Below are 22,500 nucleotides of genomic sequence, written 5' to 3'. Positions count from 1 at the left end.
GTCTCTAGTTCCTTGGTGTCCTCGTCCTTTTCACTGTCCCTGTTGTCCTCCTCTCCCTCCTTCCTGAACTCTAACGTGGACGGCAGCTCCTGCTCCTCCGTGCTGGCATTCTGCTCATCCACCACTAGGGAGAGTCAGGGGGCAGGGAGAGGAGAAGAGTGAGGAGGGGGAGAGGATGAGGAGAAAAGAGAGAAGAAGAGAGTGAAGGACGGGGAGAGGGAGAGAAGGAGAGAGAAAAGGAGGGGGTGAGGGGAGAGGGAGAGGAGGAGTTGGGAGAGGGTGAGAAGGAGAGAGAAAAGGAGGGGGTGAGGGGAGAGGGAGAGGAGGAGTTGGGAGAGGGTGAGAAGGAGAGAGAAAAGGAGGGGGTGAGGGGAGAGGGAGAGGAGGAGTTGGGAGAGGGTGAGAAGGAGAGAGAAAAGGAGGGGGTGAGGGGAGAGGGAGAGGAGGAGTTGGGAGAGGGTGAGAAGGAGAGAGAAAAGGAGGGGGTGAGGGGAGAGGAGGAGTTGGGAGAGGGTGAGAAGGAGAGAGAAAAGGAGGGGGTGAGGGGAGAGGAGGAGTTGGGAGAGGGTGAGAAGGAGAGAGAAAAGGAGGGGGTGAGGGGAGAGGGAGAGGAGGAGTTGGGAGAGGGTGAGAAGGAGAGAGAAAAGGAGGGGGTGAGGGGAGAGGAGGAGTTGGGAGAGGGTGAGAAGGAGAGAGAAAAGGAGGGGGTGAGGGGAGAGGGAGGAGGAGAGAAAGGTCTGAAATTGCACATTACATCTTCATATTATGTGACAAAGTGATTACCAAGTCTTTTTGTAGTTGAACTATCTGGAGTCCCACTGTATTCTCTCTGAAACAGGCATGAAAGGCTCTATTATAGTGTATGTCTGATCCGTTTTGTCATACTGTATTTCTACAAACCTCTCTCTGCCGGTTGCATGATCTGTTATGTTCTATATCTATGTACCTCTCTCTGCCTGTTCCATGATCTGTTATGTTTTATATCTACGTACCTCTCGCTGCCTGTTCCATGATCTGTTATGTTTTATATCTACGTACCTCTCTCCACCTGTTCCATGATCTGTTATGTTCTATATCTACGTACCTCTCGCTGCCTGGTCCATGATCTGTTATGTTCTATATCTACGTACCTCTCGCTGCCTGTTCCATGATCTGTTATGTTTTATATCTACGTACCTCTCTCCACCTGTTCCATGATCTGTTATGTTCTATATCTACGTACCTCTCTTCACCTGTTCCATGATCTGTTATGTTTTATATCTACGTACCTCTCTCTGCCTGTTCCATGATCTGTTATGTTCTATATTTACATACCTCTCTCTGCCTGCTGCAAAATCTCTCGTACAGCCTTCTTCAGGCTGTTTGCCCGTAGCATCAACTGTTCTTTAGCTCTGAACATCTTGTGTGGCGAACCTCCTCCGTTCTCTCCTCCCTTCTCACTCTCCTCCGCTTCCAGTTTCTCCTTCAGCTCGGTCAACGACTCCTCGCTCACCTCCTCCTCTTCTTCCTCCTCCTCCTCGACGATGGGGGGTGTGGAAAGGCGAGGAGGTGGGGGGAATGACTGGGTTTCTGTGTTGAGGGTCTGAAGGAGCAAATCTAGCTTCTCATTCAGGATGGCACACTGGTGGGGGAGAGGAGTTAAGTTAGAGTGTGTGTGTGTGTGTGTGTGTGTGTGTGTGTGTGTGTGTGTGTGTGTGTGTGTGTGTGTGTGTGTGTGTGTGTGTGTGTGTGTGTGTGTGTATATGTGTATATATATATATATATGTGTGTGTGTGTGTGTGTGTGTGTGTGTGCGCACCTGTGTGTGTTGTACTTACTTTGAGAGACATGGTGTCACACTCCTGTGTATTCTCAGTGCTTCTCTCATAGGACTTCCCCACTTTGGCAACAAAGTCCTTTACTGTTTCACACAGGATCCTAGAAGGGGAGAGAGTAGAGAGAGAGAGAGAGAGAGAGAGAGAGAGAGATGAGGGTAAGAGAGAGAAAGAGAGAGAGATGAGGTTAAGAGGGAGTAGAGAGAGAGAGAAGAGGGTAAGAGGGAGAAAGAGAGAGAGAGATGAGGGGAAGAGGGAGAAAGAGATGAGGGGAAGAGGGAGAAAGAGAGAGAGATGAGGGAGAAAGAGAGAGAGAGATGAGGGGAAGAGGGAGAAAGAGATGAGGGGAAGAGGGAGAAAGAGAGAGAGATGAGGGAGAAAGAGAGAGAGAGATGAGGGGAAGAGGGAGAAAGGGATGAGGTAAGAGGGAGAAAGAGAGAGAGATGAGGTAAGAGGGAGAAAGAGAGAGAGATGAGGGTAAGAGGGAAAAAGAGAGCGAGATGAGGGTGAGAGAGAGAGAGAGAGAGAGAGAGAGAGTGAAATGAGGGTGAGGGAGAAAGAGAGACTTTTTGTACTGCATACTCTCCTTGCTCTCTACCCCACGATACAAAACAACACCACACATCACAAAAACCAAATCCTCACCACTTCTACAACCGTATATCCAACCCATCTTCCCCAGCTGTACTGACGCCCCCCCCCCCCGACACACCATATCTCCTGAAACATCTCCACACTTTATCAGTCTATAGAATTCAAATTCCACCCTAAGGCGCACAGAGACCATCCCATTAAACAATAGTAAAGGGTCTGTTATCCCCCCACCTTTGACCCTGTTCCTCCTTGTTAGCCAAATAGACAACTTCGCCTGAGCGAACAGAAAATTCAACAAAACACATTTGACCTTCTCATTATTCGAATACCTGTATCCCATTATAAACACCCCAACAGTAAAAACCACCCCCAACCTCTCACACAGACATTCCAACAGAGACATTAATGGCATTAACCTGGCGCACACAGAAAACACATGATGCACAGTTTTACTTATGACACAGAAAGGACACTCCTGTCCGACTCCCAGGTAGACCCGTGCCAACCAGCTGTTAGTGGCCAGGGCTCCATGTAGGTGGAGGTCCCCTGACCTCTTTTGTACTGGGAGATTATAGAGCCTCCTCCATCTAAAACCCACCATACTCTCTGCCCCACATACCCCCTGCCACTGATGTGCCTTTACTCTTGTTAGGCTTCTAACGTTCATCACCTTAATGCAGAGGTTGTAGAGGGCTTTACCTCCCACCCCCTCAAACTCCCCCAGGCTTGGAGTGTTAAAATCGAACAAGTCCTCCAGACCCCCTTGCCAGTTCCCAGTCTCTGCCATCACCTGCAGTGGCAGAAATATTGGTGGCCCCTCCCCCTTTGGCCCCTCAAACACCCCCCCAAGCTCAGACAGTGCTTCCTGGACCTCCCCCAGGAATCTCTCCAGCAGACTAAGCAGACTGTTAGTCCTGTTGTTGTGCCAGGACTTCCAGGGTTTTCCACCCCTCCTCCCCCTGCAGCCGCAGGTCACCCAGCCTTTGTAAACCAGCTGCCATCAGTAGCCTCTGTAGGGTGGCCGACTGAACCGATCTCAAAGGGATGGCTGGGTTGTGGAAGATTGGCTCCTCTCACACCCACAGCCCAGGCTCCACACCCCCTTCTCGTGTGGGTCTTAGCAGCTGCCAGGCCATCAGCACTGCAGAGTAAAAGTCAGAGAGACCTGCTGTACTCAGCCTCTCCAGCCTCATGAGGAACAGCTGCCGGTCCAACCCTAATCCACCAGCTCTCCTCAGCAGCGCACATGCTGGTGTCCAGTTCCATCAGGCCCTGTCCTCCTTTGTGTACGGACATATACAACACTGATGTCCTCAGCCAGTGACGGCCCAACCAGAAAAAAATCCACCAGTTTGCTTTGCAGGTCTGAGAGCAGGGATTGAGGATAGCCAGTTTATGCCACAGGGAAGACGCCGACCATGTTATTGATTATCAGCACCCTCCCTCTATATGACACTTGGGACAGGAGCCACCTCCACCTGGCCAGTCATGACACCACTGCTTGTGACAGCCCCTCACAGTTCTTCCTGACCCACCTCTCCGAGCCCAGGTACACCCCCAAAATGTTAAGCCCTTCACAACCCCACTCCAGCACACTCCCTGCAGTCTCCTGCATAGCAGGCCCAAAAAAACCTCAATGGCTAGTGCATATAACTGCCCCGATAGAGGGCATCCCTGTCTAATGCCCCGTCTCACCCAGACTGGCCTACTGAGCCCCCCTCCCACCTTGACCATACATGATGCCCCAGCGTACAACATCTTCACACAGGCTAAAAACCTTTCCCCAAACCCAAACATCACATTAAAACAGATAATCATGGTTCACTCTATCAAAAGACTTCTCTTGATCTAGAGAGACCAGTCCAAAGTTCACATTAGAACCTTTTGACAATTCCAACATGTTACTGGTTAAGAACAAGTTGTCCGCGATTGAGCGTCTCCGTACACAATATGTCTGGTTCTTGTGTACTATGAAGTCCAGATCGGCAACTCATCGGCAACTCTCCTACCCTGACGCACTCACGCAATACGCAAAAGAAGTCCAGTCCAATTATTCCCCAGAATCGTTTATAAAACTCCACTGGGTTACGGGCTCTGCCAGTTCATGGGACAATGGGGGAATGTCCATTTCATCCCTCTGTGAAAGAGAGAGCTTAGGGAGTTCTTTAAACAAAACCTGAGTACACACAGGATTACACAGTTCTGCCCTATGCAACTCAGTATTTAACGCCACAGTCCGCTCCCGCATCTCCCCCACCACAGAGGTCACTTGCCCATCAGACAGCCATAGACAATACATACCCTTGGCTTCACCGCTCTGTCTTTCCAAACCAAAGAAGAAGGAGCTGGGAGCATCCATCCCCTTGAGCATGGAGAACCTAGCTCTTACAAGTGCTCCCTTTGCTGTAACCTGGAAAAAACAGCCCAGGTCCCCATGTAATTAAGCAAAATTAGGCATACATTACCTTGCCCCACCAGCTCTACCTCCACTTCACTGATACTACACTCGAGTTCCCCCAATACTCTCCTAGCCTCTGAGGATGAGATACTGTTAACAGAAAAGCCACATTTCTACTTTTCCCACACCCCACCATTGCCCCAGAGACTCATACCCCTCTCTTTGCTGCCCCCACCTTTCCCCAAAAGTCTGGAAACCTGAGCAAAAAGTGGTATGTTATAAGCTTTACATTAAACTTCTAATAGGATGCCTGCAGAGGCCCTTGTGAAATAGCCATGGTTATGTGGTGATCCGAAAAACCCACCAGGAGATTGGTAGCACCCAACAGCCTATCTGATTCCTGGACATGTAAAACCGATCGAGTCGGGCTGCACTCACCCTAGCCCCAAAGACCTTCACCAATGTACAGTGAGGGAAAAAAGTATTTGATCCCCTGCTGATTTTGTACGTTTGCCCACTGACAAAGAAAGGATCAGTCTATAATTTTAATGTTAGGTTTATTTGAACAGTGAGAGACAGAATAACAACAAAAATATACAGAAAAACGCATGTCAGAAATGTTATAAATTGATTTGCATTTTAATGAGGGAAATAAGTATTTGACCCCCTCTCAATCAGAAAGATTTCTGGCTCCCAGGTGTCTTTTATAAAGGTAACGAGCTGAGATTAGGAGCACACTCTTAACTTTGGTATAGGGGGCAGTATTGAGAATTTTGGAAAAAATATGTTCCCATTTTTAACTGCCTCCTACACCAACTCAGAAGCTAGAATATGCATATTATTGTTCAGGTTTGGATAGAAAACACTCTGAATTTTCTAAAACTGTTTGAATGGTGTCTGTGAGTATAACAGAACTCCTATGGCAGGCAAAAACCTGACAAGGCTTCAAGCAGGAAGTACCCTGTCTGACAAGGAGTCGTGCGTCTTACCTCTTTTTATTGAAAAGTAAGGATCTTAGCTGTAACGTGACAATTCCCAGGGCTCCAATAGGCTCTCAGAGCCCGCGAAATAACTGAAGGTTTACGAGGGAACCTCAGGTTGAAATATATTATCGCCTTTTGTAAGTGGATGCTCGGAGGACCTTTCAATGATGCGCGTGCATGAGTCGCTTCTGAGGAGAAATTTTATTCGGCTGTTTAGGCTCAATGCATACTCCCGGTCGGAATATTAACACTTCTCTATGACATAAATGGCATAAAAATTGGTTTTAAACAGCGGTTGACATGCTTCGAAGTACGGTAATGGAATATTTAGACATTTTTGACACGCCAATGCGCCATGCGCGACACCGCGAAGAAGCATTCTAGAACTCACGAACAAAACGTCGCTGTTGGAACATAACGATGGATTATTTGGGACCAAACCAACATTTGTTATTGAAGTAGAAGTCCTGGCAGTGTATTCTGATGAAGAACAAGCAAGGTAAGAACATTTTTCTTATAGGAAATGTGATTTTGGTGGAGGCTGAACTGGGTGGGTATCTAAATAGCTAGCCCTGTAATGCCGGGCTATGTACTTAGATTATTGCAAAATGTGCTTCATCCGAAAAGCTATTTTAAAATCGGACATATCGAGTGCATAGAGGGGTAATGTATCTATAATTCTTAAAATAATTGTTATGCTTTTTGTGAACGTTTATCGTGAGTAATTTAGTAAAATCACCGGAAGTGTTCGGTGGGAATGCTAGTTCTGAACGTCACATGCTAATGTAAAAAGCTGGTTTTTGATATAAATATGAACTTGATTGAACAGACATGCATGTATTGTATAACACAATGTCCTAGGTGTGTCATCTGATGAAGATCATCAAAGGTTAGTGCTGCATTTAGATATGGTTTGGGTTTATGTGACATGATATGCTAGCTTGAAAAATGGCTGTGTGATTATTTCTGGCTGGGTACTCTGCTGACATAATCTAATGTTTTGCTTTTGTTGTAAAGCCTTTTTGAAATCGGACAGTGGGGTTAGATTAACGAGATTCTTGTCTTTAAATAGCTGTGAAATAGTCATATGTTTGAGAAATTGAAGTTATAGCATTTCTAACGATTCAAAAATCGCGCCACTGGATTGAAGTGGCTGTTACGTAGGTGGGACGAAATCGTCCCACATAGCCCAGAGAGGTTAAAGGGAGTGCTCCTAATCTCAGTTTGTTACCTGTATAAAAGACACCTGTCCACAGAAGCAATCAATCAATCAGATTTCAAACTCTCAACCATGGCCAAGACCAAAGAGCTCTCCAAGGATGTCAGGGACAAGATTGTAGACCTACACAAGGCTGGAATGGGCTACAAGACCATCGCCAAGCAGCTTGGTGAGAAGGTGACATTGGTGCGATTATTCGCAAATGGAAGAAACACAAAAGAACTGTCAATATCCCTCGGCCTGGGGCTCCATGCAAGATCTCACCTCGTGGAGTTGCAATGATCATGAGAACGGTGAGGAATCAGCCCAGAACTACACGGAATGATCTTGTCAATGATCTCAAGGCAGCTGGGACCATAGTCACCAAGAAAACAATTGGTAACACACTACGCCGTGAAGGACTGAAATCCTGCAGCGCCCGCAAGGTCCCCTTGCTCAAGAATACATATACATGCCCATCTGAAGTTTGCCAATGAACATCTGAATTACTCAGAGGACAACTGGTGAAAGTGTTGTGGTCAGATGAGACCAAAATGGAGCTCTTTGACATCAACTCAACTCGCCGTGTTAGGAGGAGGAGGAATGCTGCGTATGACCCCAAGAACACCATCTCCACCGTCAAACATGGAGGTGGAAACATTATGCTTTGGGGGTGTTTTTCTGCTAAGGGGACAGGACAACTTCACCGCATCAAAGGGACGATGGACGGGGCCATGTACCGTCAAATCTTGGGTGAGAACCTCCTTCCCTCAGCCAGGGCATTGAAAATGGGTCGTGGATGGGTATTCCAGCATGACAATGACCCAAAACACACAGCCAAGGCAACAAAGGAGTGGCTCACGAAGAAGCACATTAAGGTCCTGGAGTGGCCTAGCCAGTCTCCAGACCTTAATCCCATAGAAAATCTGTGGAAGGAGCTGAAGGTTTGAGTTGCCAATCGTCAGCCTTGAAACCTTAATGACTTGAAGAAGATCTGCAAAGAGGAGTGGGACAAAATCCTTCCTGAGGTGTGTGCAAACCTGGTGGCCAACTACAGGAAACGTCTGACCTCTGTGATTGCCAACAAGGGTTTTGCCACCAAGTACTAAGTCATGTTTTGCAGAGGGGTCAAATACTTATTTCCCTCATTAAAATGTAAATATTTTTATAACATTTTTGACATGCGTTTTTCTGGATTTTTTTCTTGTTATTCTGTCTCTCACTGTTCAAATAAACCTACTATTAAAATTATAGACTGATCATTTCTTTGTAAGTGGGCAAACGTACAAAATCAGCAGGGGATCGAATACTTTTTTCCCCCACTGTATACTGTCTTGTGATGTCTAGTTATCCAAACATCCACTAGGTCATACTGATTAATGACATCCCTTAACACCGCCACTGAGCCTGAATGAGGCTCCTCCCCATTTCTGTCTTTCGTCAAATCCATTGTACAGTTCCAGTCCCCACCGACTACCAGCATCTCCTCAAATCAAATCAAATTTATTAGTCACATACACATGGTTAGCAGATGTTAATGCGAGTGTAGTGAAATGGTTGTGCTACTAGTTCCGACCATGCAGTAATATCTAACAAGTAATATAACCTAAGAATTTCACAACAACTACCTTATACACACAAGTGTAAAGGAATGAATACAAATATGTACATAAAAATATATGAATGAGTGATGCCCGAACGGCATAGGCAAGATGCAGTAGATGGTATAGAGTACAGTATATACATATGAGAAGAGTAATGTAGGGTATGAAAACATTATATAAAGTGGCTAGTGATAAATTGATTACATACATTTTTCCATTATTAAAGTGGCTAGACTTGAGTCAGTATGTTGGCAGCCGCCACTCAATGTTAGTGATGGCTGTTTAACAGTCTGATGACCTTGAGATAGAAGCTGTTTTTCAGTCTCTCGGTCCACACTTTGATGCACCTGTACTGACCTCGCCTTCTGGATGATAGCGGGGTGGACAGGCAGTGGCTCGGGTGGTTGTTGTCCTTGATGAGCTTTTTGGCCTTCCTGTGACATCGGGTGGTGTAGGTGTCCAAGAGAGCAGGTAGTTTGCACCCGGTGATGCGTTGTGCAGACCTCACTACTCTCTGGAGAGCCTTACGTTTATGGGCGGAGCAGCTGCCGTACCAGGCGGTGATACAGCCCGACAGGATGCTCTCGATTGTGCATTTGTAAAAGTTTGTGAGTGTTTTTGGTGGCAAGCCAAATTTCTTCAGCCTTCTTCACCATGCTGTCTGTGTAGGTGGACCATTTCAGTTTGTCCGTGATGTGTAGGACGAGGAACTTAAAACTTTCCACCCTCTCCACTACTGTCCCGTCGATGTGGATAGGGGGCTGCTCCCTCTGCTGTTTCCTGAAGTCCACGATCATCTCCTTTGTTTTGTTGACATTGAGTGTGAGGTTATTTTCCTGACACCACACTCCGAGGGCCCTCACCTCCTCCCTGTAGGCCATCATGTCGTTGTTGGTAATCAAGCCTACCACTGTAGTGTCGTCTGCAAACTTGATGATTGAGTTGGAGACGTGCCTGGCCACACAGTCGTGGGTGAACAGGGAGTACAGGAGAGGGCTGAGAACGCACCCTTGTAGGGACCCAGTTTTATTTATTTCACCTTTATTTAACCAGGTAGGCTAGTTGAGAACAAGTTCTCATTTGCAACTGCAACCTGGCTGAGATAAAGTATAGCAATTCGACACATACAACAACACATGGAACAAACAAAACATACAGTCAATAATACAGTAGAACAAAAGAAAACAAAAAGTCTATATACAGTGAGTGCAAATGAGGTAAGTTAAGGCAATAAATAGGCCATGGTGGTGAAGTAATTACAACATAGCAATTAAACACTGGAATGGTAGATGTGCAAAAGAAGAATGTGCAAGTAGAGATACTGGGTTGCAAAGGAGCAAGATAAATAAATAAATACAGTATGGGGATGAGGTAGGTAGATAGGTGGGCTGTTTACAGATGGGCTATGTACAGGTGCAGTGATCTGTGAGCTGCTCTGACAGCTGGTGCTTAAAGCTAGTGTGGGAGATATGAGTCTCCAGCTTCAGAGATTTTTGCAGTGTTGAGGATCAGCGGGGTGGAGATGTTGTTACCTACCCTCACCCCCTGGGAGCGGCCTGTCAGGAAGTCCAGGACCCAGTTGCACAGGGTGGGGTCAAGACCCAGGGTCTCGAGCTTAATGACGAGTTTGGAGGGTACATGGTGTTAAATGCTGAGCTGTAGTCTAAAACAGCATTCTTACATAGGTATTCCTCTTGTCCAGATGGATTAGGGCAGTGTGATGGCGATTGCGTCGTCTGTGGACCTATTGCGGCGGTAAGCAAATTGGAGTGGGTCTAGGGTGTCAGGTAGGGTGGAGGTGATATGGTCCTTGACTAGTCTCTCAAAGCACTTCATGATGACGGAAGTGAGTGCTACAGGGCAGTAGTCATTTAGCTCAGTTACCTTAGCTTTTTTGGGAACAGGAACAATGGTGGCCCTCTTGAAGCATGTGGGAACAGCAGACTGGGATAAAGATTGGTTGAATATATCTGTAAACACACCAGCCAGCTGGTCTGCGCATGCTCTGAGGACACGACCGGGGATGCTATCTGGGCCTGTAGCCTTGCGAGGGTTAACACGTTTAAATGTTTTACTCACGTTGGCTACAGTGAAGGAGAGTCCGCAGGTTTTGGTAGCGGGCCGTGTCAGTGAGTGAGCACTGTATTGTCCTCAAAGCGAGCAAAACTTGTTTAGTCTGTCTGGGAGCAAGGCATCGTGGTCCGCAACGGGGCTGGTTTTACTTTTGTAGTCCGTGATTGACTGTAGACCCTGCCACATACCACTCGTGTCTGAGCCGTTGAATTGCAACTCCACTTTGTCTCTATACTGATGCTTAGCTTGTTTGATTGCCTTGCGGAGGGAATAGCTACACTTTTTGTATTCGGTCATGTTTCTGGTCACCTTGCCCTGATTAAAAGCAGTGGATCGCGCTTTCAGTTTTGCGTGAATGCTGCCATCAATCCACAGTTTCTGGTTGGTGAATGTTTTAATAGACGCTGTGGGTACAACATCACCGATGGACTTGCTAATAAACTCGCTCACCGAATCAGCGTATTCATCAATGTTGTTGTTCGACGTTATGCGGAACATATCCCAGTCCACGTGATCGAAGCAATCTTGGAGCATGGAATCCGATTGGTCGGACCAGCGTTGAACAGACCTGAGCGCGGGTGCTTCATGTTTTAGTTTCTGTCTATAGGCTGGGAGCAACAAAATGGAGTCGTGGTCAGCTTTTCCGAAAGGGAGGGCGGGGGAGGGCCTTATATGCGTCGCGGAAGTTAGATTAACAGTGATCTAGGGTTTTGCCAGCCCTGGTAGCACAATCGATATGCTGATAGAATTTGGGGAGCCTTGTTTTCAGATTAGCCTTGTTAATATCCCCAGCTACAATAAATGCAGCCTCAGGATATGTGGTTTCCAGTTTACATAGAGTCGAATTAAGTTCTTTCAGGGCCGTCGATGTGTCTGCTTGGGGGGGAATATACACGACTGTGATTATGATCGAAGAGAATTCTCTTGGTAGATAATGCGGTCGGCATTTAATTCTGAGGAATTCTAAGTCAGCTGATCAAAAGGACTTGAGTTCCTGTATGTTGTTATGATCACACCACGTCTCGTTAATCATAAGGCATACACCCCCGCCCTTCTTCTTACCAGAGGGATGCTTGTTTCTGTCGGCGTGATGCGTGAAGAAACCAGGTGGCTGTACCGACTCAGATAGCGTGTCTCGAGTGAGCCATATTTCTGTGAAACAAAGAACGTTACAATCTCTGATGTCTCTCTGGAAGGCAACTCTTGCTCGGATTTCGTCTACTTTGTTGTCAAGAGACTGGACATTGGCGAGTAGTATGCTCGGGAGCGGTGCGCAATGTGTCTGTCTACGGAGCCTGACCAGAAGACCGCTCCGTCTGCCCCTTCTACGGTGTCGTTGTTTTGGGTCGCCTGCTGGGATCCGATCCATGGTCCTGGGTGGTAGGCCAAACAGAAGATCCGCTTCGGGAAAGTCGTATTCCTGGTCGACAGTTCCTTCCCACTGTATGTAATAAAACCTACGATTTTCCGGGGTAGCATTGTAAGAAATAACATTAAAAAAACTAAATACTGCATAGTTTCCTAGGAACGCGAAGCGAGGCGGCCATCTCTGTCGGCGCCGGAAGTGGTGGGCGCTACCTGTGATAGTTCATGTCTAAGACGCCCAAACAGATGCCCCCTCTCTCTCCCTGTGTTAAGCACCTACACATTTATAAGGACAAAACCCCTGTTGTTAACCTCTCTTGAGTAGGGGGCAGTATTTTGAATTTTGGATGAATGAGGTGCACAATGTAAACTGCCGGTTACTCCGGCCCAGAAGCTAGGATATGCATATGCATGGTAGTATTGGATAGAAAACACTCTACAGTTTCCAAAACTGTTAAAATAATGTCTGTGCGTATAACAGAACTGATATGGCAGGCGAAAACATGAGAAAAATCCATCCAGGAAGTGGGATATTTTTGATGTGGGTACTTTTCTATTGAATGCCTATACAGTATCTAAATGGTTAGGACCCAGATTGCAGTTCCTATGGCTTCCACTAGATGTCAACAGTCTTTAGACATTGTTTCAGGCTTGTATTCTGAAAAATGAGGAAGAATGAGATAATTTTCAATGTGGACTGTAGAATGAACCAAAGCTGTTTTGCACGCATGACCGATTGCTCGCCGTTCGTTGGTTTTCCTTTCTATTGAAGACGTTATTGTCCGGTTGAAATATTATCGATTATTTACACAATAGACAACCTGAGGATTAATAATAAACATCATTTGACATGTTTCGACAAACTTTACCGGTACTATTAGGATGTATTCGTCTGCATGTCGTGACTGCCTTTGAGCCATTGCATTACTGAACAAAACGCGCCAACAAAACAGAGTTTTTGGGACATAAAGAGGGACTTTATCGAACAAAACCAACATTTATTGTGTAACAGGGACTCTTGTGACTGCAACCATATGAAGATCATCAAAGGTAAGTGATTAATGTTTTCGCTATTTCTGACTTTTGTAATTCCTTTACTTGGTTGTAAAATGTTTGTATGCTTTTGTAAGCGGGACGCTGTCCTCAGATAATCGCATGGTATGCTTTCGCCGTAAAGCCTTTTTGAAATATGACACATCGGCTGGATTAACAAGAAGTTAATCTTTAAGCCGATGTATAACACTTCTATTTTTCTGAATGTTTAATTTGACTATTTCTGTATTTTGAATTTTGCGGTCTTGCAATTTCACCGGATGTTGGCCAGGTGGGACGCTAGAGGGGGAAGAATTCGGAAGTTTGGATGACTGAGGTGCCCAAAGTAAATTGCCTGTTACTCAGGCCCAGAAGCTAGGATATGCATATAATTGGTAGTATTGGATAGAACAGTTTCTAAAACTGTTAACATAATGTCTGTGACTATAACAGAACTGATATGGCAGGCAAAAACCCGAGGAGAATCCATCCGGATTTTCTTTTTTTTGAGGTCACCACTCATTGAAATGGCTCTCTATGGGAATATCATAAGAATACCTCCCAGCTTGCACTTCCTAGGGCTTCCAGTAGATGTCAACAGTCTTTAGAAAGAGTTTCAGGCTTGTTTTTGGAAAAATGAGCTAGAATTTGTAGTTTTTCTAGGTGGCTCTCATTTTGGCTGTAGTATCGAGGCGCACGTGGATGAGGGCGCACACTTCGTTATTTATCTCCGGTAATGAACATACTATTCTCCGTCTTAAATTATATCATTTATTGACATATTAGGGTACCTGAGGATTGATTAGAAACGTTGTTTGACTTGTTTGGACGAAGTTTATTGGTAACTTTTGGGATTCTTTTGTATGCATTTTGAACGAGGGAAACGGGTGGATTAGTGAATGAAGCGCGCCAACTAAACTGACTTTTTTGGGATATAAAGAAGGACTTTATCTAACAAAATGACCATTTGTTACGACCACCTTTTCTCTCTAGGTGGGGCCCTTCCCCCCAGCAACAGGCAAAGGTTCCTTAGTGCCTTTGACCACACCAGCTTCTCTCCTCCCACCTCCTTTCTTCTCCCCCTTTTTCCTCTTCCGCTTGACACCCTCCATCACCGCCCCTGGTCGCTTGCCTTCCCCACTATACTCTCTTCATCCACTAGCATAACCTGACTAGACCCAGCCTCCTCTACATCACCTTCCATAACATGACTAGACCCAGCCTCCTCTACACCACCATCCATAACATGACTAGACCTAGCCTCATCTACACCACCTTCCATAACATGACTAAACCCAGCCTCATCTACACCACCATCCATAACGTGACTATACCCAACCTCATCTACACCACCATCCATAACATGACTAGACCCAGCCTCATCTACACCACCATCCATAACATGACTAGACCCAGCCTCATCTACACCACCATCCATAACATGACTAGACCCAGCATCATCTACACCACCATCCATAACATGACTAGACCCAGCCTCATCTACACCACCATCCATAACATGACTAGACCCAGTCTCATCTACACCCCATCCATAACATGATTAGACCCAGCCTCATCTACACCCCATCCATAGCATGACTAGGCCCAGCCTCTGCTGCTTGCATCACATGGCCCCCTTCACGTTGACCTCTATTTCCCCCACCGGCCCTTGTACCCTCACCTTGTCTACGACCTTTATGTGGGCACGCAAAGCTCTTATGCCCCAAATACACACACTCAAAGCACCGTAGACTATCTGTGTTGGCAAACCCAGCGTAGAGCCACTCCCCATGCCTCACTTGCACATGTAACTGTTGCTTATTGTTACTCAGAAACATGAACACTTGCTTCCGGAACGAAACAACATGCTTAACGGCATCTGCCTGAAAACCTGCCGACAGTACACAAAAAACGCTTGCAAACTTAACAAACCGACTCAGCTCTTTTTGAAATTGATAATCTGTAATAAACTGAGGCAGATTCGCAACTACCACCCTAGTCGACGGAGTCAAAAGAGGAGAAATCATCACCAACACACCCCTTACAAATATTCCACTAGCAATCAGCCTGCCCACCAAATTTACCCTTTTCATGAACACAGCCAAAGCTTTGTTCATTCTGGATGCGGAACGTATAAATTCAGCTCCTACCTGTTCCCCGACCGTGAGCAGAACCTCCTCCACCTTAACTCCATTCTCAAGAACACACCTGAATCCATGCCATAATGGCAGCGTCTCCTCCACGCTAGGCTGCGAAGCCATAGCGTACACCACACTGTTCAAACCCCAGGAAATTAAAACTATGTCCTCTTCCTCCCTAATTTTGAAAAAAAGCCAGTGGGTCTTGCTGGTGTGTTAACTCTCCACCATAGAAAATAAAAATTGAAAGAAAAGACCAAGGAAAGAATCAAGAAAATAAGTCAGGACAGAGCCCCTCATACGGCCTCTCAACAACAAAACACTCCCAGCATGCCCTAGAGAGAACCATTTAGCAGCCATTTAGCAGTGTTGAGATGAGAGACTCACTTAGCAGAGGAGATGACCACAGAGTTTTGGTCAGCGTTGAGGATCTTGGTGAGATGGGCAGCTACCGAGTCTTCATAGGCTGAGATCTGGAACTGAGGACACGTAGAAAGAGGATAAGTCAGAATGACCATAAATCTAAGCACGATCAGAGGGATACTGATAACATTATAAATCACCCCAAAATCTTAGCGTGGCATCCAGAAACTACCTTCAACTTCCTTCAAACTGCACACAGAGACATACAAATGATATCCCATCTGACTTTGGGTAACTAGAAAAAGGGCTTCGTTGCCAAAATGTCGCACTATCCTCAAAAATGTTTCAGATGAGCTTGTACCTGGTCGTGGTCAGTGTCGTCGGGCGTGACAGGCCCGCTGTGTTTGGAAAGGATCTTAATTTCATAGGTCATGATGCTCCAGCGGTCCAACATTTTGGTGCTGGCCCGCTCCAGTTTCTCCAGGATCTGGGGCAGCTGCGTGTCGTCATCACACGACGGGCCCCAGCCCAGCACCCGCGCCAGGTCATTCCCAGTACCCAGGGGGAGAACTCCCAGCTGGCACTGGAGACAGACAGAGAGGGGTACGGGGAAAGAGAAAAAGAGAGATAGAGAAAGGGTAAATGTGTGGGGGGACTGGGAGGGGGGCTCTGTGTGTGTGAGGCAAGAAGGGCGGGGATAACTGTGTGTGTATTTATGTGTGTGTGTGTGTATGTATGTATGTATGTGTATGTATGTGTGTGTAATTATGTGCGTGTGTAATTATGTGTGTGTGTGTATTTATGTGTGTGTGTATTCGTGTGTGTGTGTGTGTGTGTGTATTTACGTGTATTTATTTGTGTGTGTATTTATGTATGTGTGTGTATTTATGTGTGTGTGTGTGTATTTATGTGTGTGTGTGTGTATTTATGTGTGTGTGTATTTATGTGTGTGTGTGTGTGTGTGTGTGTGTGTGTGTGTGTGTGTGTGTATTTACGTGTTTGCGTGTATTTATGTGTTTAGAAGCCTTCTACATTTGCACACACGGTACATAGATTTTTCTATTGCGTTATTGACTGTACGTTTAATCTTTCGCATAAGTCATCGATGTTATTGTCCAAAGATGGCACGTTTGCTAGCAGAATGGAAGGAAGTGGGGGTTTATTCGATCGCCTACGCATTCTCAGAAGACAGCCCCGCCCTCTGGACCCTTTTTCTCTGCCTCCTCTTCATGCAAATCATGGGGACCTGGGAATGTTCCCGAGAAAGCAGTGTATTCTTCGCGTCGGGCTCGTCAGACTCGTTAAAGGGAAAAAAGGATTCTGCCAGTCGGTGGTGAGTAATCTCAGTCCTGGTGTCCAAAAGTTATTTTCGGTCATAAGAGATGGTAGTGGCAACATTATGTACAAAATAAGTAAAAAAATAATTTATAAACAATGCAAATAAACAAACAAAAAAACACAATCTGTTGGGGACACGTAAACGTCTGCCTTCTTCTCCAGCGCCATTTTATGTGTGTGTGTGTGTGTGTGTGTGTGTGTGTGTGTGTGTGTGTGTGTGTGTGTGTGTGTGTGTGTGTGTGTGTGTGTGTGTGTGCATTTGGCGGGGCAGTGGGTACATGTATATGTTCACAATAATATGATTATTGTGAATACTTAGGTGAAGTTGAAAGTTTGATTAAAACGTTTACAAGAAGAACGATTTCCCCGATAAGCCTGTTTACATGGACACATCTGAAATCAGGCTACTTGATGGCACTCTGATAAATACAGAAAATCGCCAATCAAAATAATTGTTCTACCACAGAGACTCAGTTATTTTTGGGAATCTTATTTGATTCTGAGTTTGTATTTCTAAGACGCGTACTTTCAGTTTTTCAAAACACACTTCACTCACCCATAACAGAGAGGCTTGTGTTGCTGGTGCTGGCATATGCACAGATCAAATACACCCCTAGAACTCTGATTAAGATGTGTACATGTCCTAATCATTCTAAAGATTGCTCAGAAAACCAGGCGCTTTAATCAGTGTATGCTTACTTCGATTATGGCCTGACGCCGATTAAGATAAGCAGAGTAAAGTGTTCACATGACTAATACCATACTCTGCCTTCTGCCGTAATCAGTTTAATATCGAATTATCAGTGTACATGTACAGATATAGGTTCTTCATTTGATCATTCTTTTGTTGCTGAAAATGTTCCTGTATTGCATGAAATGCAATTGAGCTTTGTGATTTACATAAATTCACTAAAAACTCGTACTAACACGTGGTTATATTAAGATTAGATTATATTGATATTACACTTTTCACATAGCCCACTTTTGGCTAGCTAATAGTCATAACCACTGATCAAGCAACATTATGGACTAAACGTTCAAATCCTGTTGTTGCAGCATTATTTTGCTTTGACAATACTGGTCAAATTAAGATCCTACATCTGTAAACATACTCAGTGTGTGTATATTGTGTCTCACCTGTTTGTGGAGGTTGAGTTTGTCTATCTCAGAGAGGACCCAGCCTACACTCCCATCCCCTCCGCACACCAGGATCCGGAAGTTATCGAACTTCTGGAAGAGACGCAGCCTGGAACACACAGGGGAATGGTCATAGTGTCACAGTAAAGCTTTCTTTCCGTGTTCTGTCCCAATTAGGGCACCAACCAGGGACCCTCTGCACTCAACACTAGTCACCCACCAAACAGTCTTCTAACCAACCGCACTACCAATACCATGGTCTGGTTTGAGCCACAGACACTGTCTACTTCTTGATCTCAGGAAGAGTTCATTCACAAGCACAATGAATGCTACTAGTGCACAGCTAACCAGCTAGCGATGCCACATGGTTTCCATTAGCAGAGCAAACCAAGCTGACTCACCCTAGATATGGTCCTCCGTTGACCAGGTCAAACACCTGAGCAGGGTTGAGGAGCTGCTTGAAACGTCGTAGGAATTTAACCCCTTGGTTGTCTCCGCTCTTGGAATTGACAAAGACCAGCAGAGGACTGGCGCAGGACGGGGGACAAGTGGCCTTCCAGAAGCCTGAACACAAATACACAAAATAAGAGTTATTACATGAATGAATTAATGAATTAATTCATGGATGGATTAGTGAATGAATGAATGAATGGATGGATGGATCTGTGATCAAATATTAACAGTACTAGCCCATTATAGTATGAATATTTTTTTTTAAATTGCAACCCTATTATAGTTCAAAATGATCTGATAACTGGAACTATTGTAGATTGAAATAGACAGGTCATCAGAATCAGTTAAATGTAGAACTGTTCATCTCTAGCACATGTATCACTTCATCACCATCACTATCGAACCAAAGAAAAGATGTGTTAACAATGCCAGTATCTAGACTCTGATTCCTGTCAAAGTGACTAATGGGAAGAGATGTGAGAAGATGGACAGGTGAAAAGAAGAGAAAGATTCTGCTATCTGCTAGGTTCTGTACTGGGAGTGTCCGTTAACTACTGTATCATAACGCCCACACACTGCTACATCATTAAAGCATCAAAGTGTGTGTTTAGGCATTGTCATACTGAGTCAGGTTGGGCACATGTATGTGGCATGTGCAGTATTAGCACACATTCTAAGCGGGAACACACAGCAGAATACAAGCCTTTATAGGATGAATCATACTGCAGAACACAAACCTTTATAGGATGCATCATACAGCAGAATACAAGCCTTTATAGGATGCATCATACAGCAGAATACAAGCCTTTATAGGATGCATCATACAGCAGAATAAAAGCCTTTATAGGATGCACCATACAGCAGAATACAAGCCTTTATAAGATGCATCATACTGCAGAATACAAGCCTTTATAGGATGCATCATACAGCAGAATAAAAGCCTTTATAGGATGCATCATACAGCAGAATACAAGCCTTTATAGGATGCATCATACAGCAGAATAAAAGCCTTTATAGGATGCACCATACAGCAGAATACAAGCCTTTATAAGATGCATCATACTGCAGAATACAAGCCTTTATAGGATGCATCATACAGCAGAATAAAAGCCTTTATAGGATGCATCATACAGCACATTTATACGCCTGTACATTATGTCAACATCACTTTGTGTGAAAAGGCTCTAAGTTTGTGTGGGTGTGTGTGAGAGAGAGAGAGAGAGAGAGAGTGTGCGTGTGTGTGTGTGTGTGTGTGTGTGTGTGTGTGTGTGTGTGTGTGTGTGTAGAGAAGGAATGGTGACATTCCCCTGGGGCCCTGTCCTCCACACTCTCATTATCTCGTTCTTCTCTCCTCTCCCTCTTTTTTGTGTCATTCTTTTCTCCTCCATCCTCCACATCTCATTGCCTCTCTCTTCTCTCTCTATCCCCCCGTCTTCCTCTCTCTCTCTATATATCCCCGTCTCTCTCGCTCTCTCTCTCTTCTCTCTCTATCCCCCCGTCTTCCTCTCTCTCTCTATATATCCCCGTCTCTCTCGCTCTCTCTCTCCTCTCTCTATCCCCCCGTCTTCCTCTCTCTCTCTATATATCCCCGTCTCTCTCGCTCTCTCTATCCCCCTGGCTCTCTCTCTTCTCTCTCTTCCCCCTGTCTCTCTCTCTCTCTCTCTTCTCTCTCTATCCCCCCGTCTTCCTCTCTCTCTCTATATATCCCCGTCTCTCTCGCTCTCTCTCTCCTCTCTCTATCCCCCCGTCTTCCTCTCTCTCTCTATATATCCCTGTCTCTCTCGCTCTCTCTATCCCCCTGGCTCTCTCTCTTCTCTCTCTTCCCCCTGTCTCTCTCTCTCTCTCTCTTCTCTCTCTATCCCCCCGTCTTCCTCTCTCTCTCTATATATCCCCGTCTCTCTCGCTCTCTCTCTCCTCTCTCTATCCCCGTCTTTTTCTCTCTCTCTCTCTCTCTCTCTCTCTCTCTCTCTCTCTCTCTCTCTCTCTCCCCCTGTCTTTCTCTCTCTCTCTATCCCTCCTACCTTTTATCCCCCTCTCCATCCTCCACATCTCGTTGCCTCTCTTCTCTCTCTATCCCCCGTCTCTCTCTCTCTCTCACGCTCTCTCTATCCCCCTGTCTTTCTCTATCTCTATCTCTCTGTCTCCGTCTCTCTCTCTCTCTCTCTCGCCCTCTCACCTTCTCTTTCTCTGATCTTGTCAGAGGCAGAGCAGAGATGGGAGAGATGGAGAGGGGGAAGTGGAGGGGGAAAGAGATGGGAAGGAGGGAGGGGGAAGTGGAGGGGGAAAGAGATGGGAAGGAGGGAGGGGGAGATGAAAGTCACGACGTTCCAGCACGTGCCACAGTCAGCCAGCTGCCAATTAGATTAGAGCTCTCTCAAGCCTGTACTGGGGAAGGGGCAATCCTGGCACGTGAAGTGGGGAGGGGCGGATGGATAGGGGGGCTTGAGAGAATGGAAGAGAGTGAGAGAAATATATTTAGAAGACAGAGGAGAGGAAAAGATGGAGAGACATGGGGAGAGAAGGGAGGGAGACATGGGGAGAGTAGGGAGGGAGACATGGGGAGAGAAGGGAGGGAGACATGGGGAGAGAAGGGAGGGAGACATGGGGAGAGAAGGGAGGGAGACATGGGGAGAGTAGGGAGGGAGACATGGGGAGAGTAGGGAGGGAGACATGGGGAGAGAAGGGAGGGAGACATGGGGAGAGAAGGGAGGGACACATGGGGAGAGAAGGGAGGGAGACATGGGGAGAGTAGGGAGGGAGACATGGGAAGAGAAGGGAGGGAGACATGGGGAGAGAAGGGAGGGAGACATGGGGAGAGAAGGGAGGGAGACATGGGGAGAGAAGCGAGGGAGACATGGGGAGAGTAGGGAGGGAGACATGGGGAGAGAAGGGAGGGAGACATGGGGAGAGAAGGGAGGGAGACATGGGGAGAGAAGGGAGGGAGACATGGGGAGAGAAGGGAGGGAGACATGGGGAGAGAAGGGAGGGAGACATGGGAAGAGAAGGGAGGGAGACATGGGAAGAGAAGGGAGGGAGACATGGGGAGATATGGAGAGATAGAGGGGAGGGAACAGAGAGAGAGTGGAGGGAGTAGAGGGAGGAGTACAGTTTTCCTAGCTCAAACTCCTCTCAAAGCACCATGATTGTGTAATAAAGCCATGGAAAGTAGTGCATCTAACCTGGAATCTGGTGTCTGGTTGGTGTTGGAATGTAAACCCAATGTAAGTAATACGCAGAAAGTGTTTTAAAACAGAATAGAGGTACTCTGAAAACACCCAAAGTGGTTCTTCAATATGAATATTGTTGTTTTTAAGCGTGGTGTGAAAACACTTTGTGGGGATTTTGTACATATAAAAGGCAGCATCAGAAGAGTCTCTCATACATTCAATGGTTAAAATATGCAAATGGTTTACAGCCTAAATATTGATTGATAATATGTTTCTGTGGATGTTTTTGTTGTTTGAATTCCACCCAAAAAATGTATACACTTTACTTAGAAAGATTAGTGTGAATATGACTGACTGGTGGCTTTAAAGCCTCTCAATGGTCAACACAAAGCATCAGCGATCCAGGGTTTATATATGTCATTGGTTACAACCAGGCTGGTCACAAGAAAGAGCCGTCGATTTCGGACGTTTGAAAGGGTCCTGAGGACGTGGATATTTGCCTGCGTCGGCGATCACAACAAAAATGAAAATACAATGGCACAGCACTGGGCTCAAACTCACCAGGCTCTGAGCCAGAGAACACTGCTTAGACCACCGCAACATCGCAGTTCACCGTTTTCATGCAAGCAGGGAGATTACTTGATGATACTATATCGAAACAGCCTTATTGTTTTTCACTATTTTGTTTTAAGCCTTGCCCAAACCATAGCCCTAACCTTAACCACTCAGAATGAATACCTAAAATTAACCCTGTGAGTTGTTTATCTTTTAACCCTGTAAGCACACAGAATTAACCCTGTAACCACGTGGAATTAACCCTGTAACCATTAGGAATTAACCCTG

General features: G+C 45.8%; 1 protein-coding gene across 6 annotated transcripts in view; it reads right to left on the bottom strand.

Annotated features, from left to right (window-relative positions):
• The window catches only part of LOC115161316 (diacylglycerol kinase eta-like), a 121,202-nt gene that overhangs the window by 31,568 nt on the left and 67,134 nt on the right, over positions 1-22,500 (bottom strand). For all 6 annotated transcript variants that reach the window (XM_029712204.1, XM_029712205.1, XM_029712201.1 and 3 more), the window contains 7 exons: positions 18,439-18,601; positions 18,038-18,146; positions 15,924-16,145; positions 15,587-15,678; positions 1,818-1,917; positions 1,315-1,621; positions 1-124 (listed from right to left, as the gene is read on the bottom strand). The exon at positions 1-124 is cut by the window's left edge and continues 8 nt beyond it. In XM_029712204.1, the coding sequence (XP_029568064.1) occupies positions 1-124; positions 1,315-1,621; positions 1,818-1,917; positions 15,587-15,678; positions 15,924-16,145; positions 18,038-18,146; positions 18,439-18,601 (1,117 nt within the window). The remainder of the gene's footprint in view (positions 125-1,314; positions 1,622-1,817; positions 1,918-15,586; positions 15,679-15,923; positions 16,146-18,037; positions 18,147-18,438; positions 18,602-22,500) is intronic.

This window comes from Salmo trutta, chromosome 24 (genome assembly GCF_901001165.1).
Source record: "Salmo trutta chromosome 24, fSalTru1.1, whole genome shotgun sequence".
In the NCBI taxonomy this organism is placed as follows: domain Eukaryota; kingdom Metazoa; phylum Chordata; class Actinopteri; order Salmoniformes; family Salmonidae; genus Salmo; species Salmo trutta.
The sequence above is the reverse complement of the archived record's forward strand: the minus strand, read 5'-3'. Positions and strand labels throughout refer to the sequence as shown.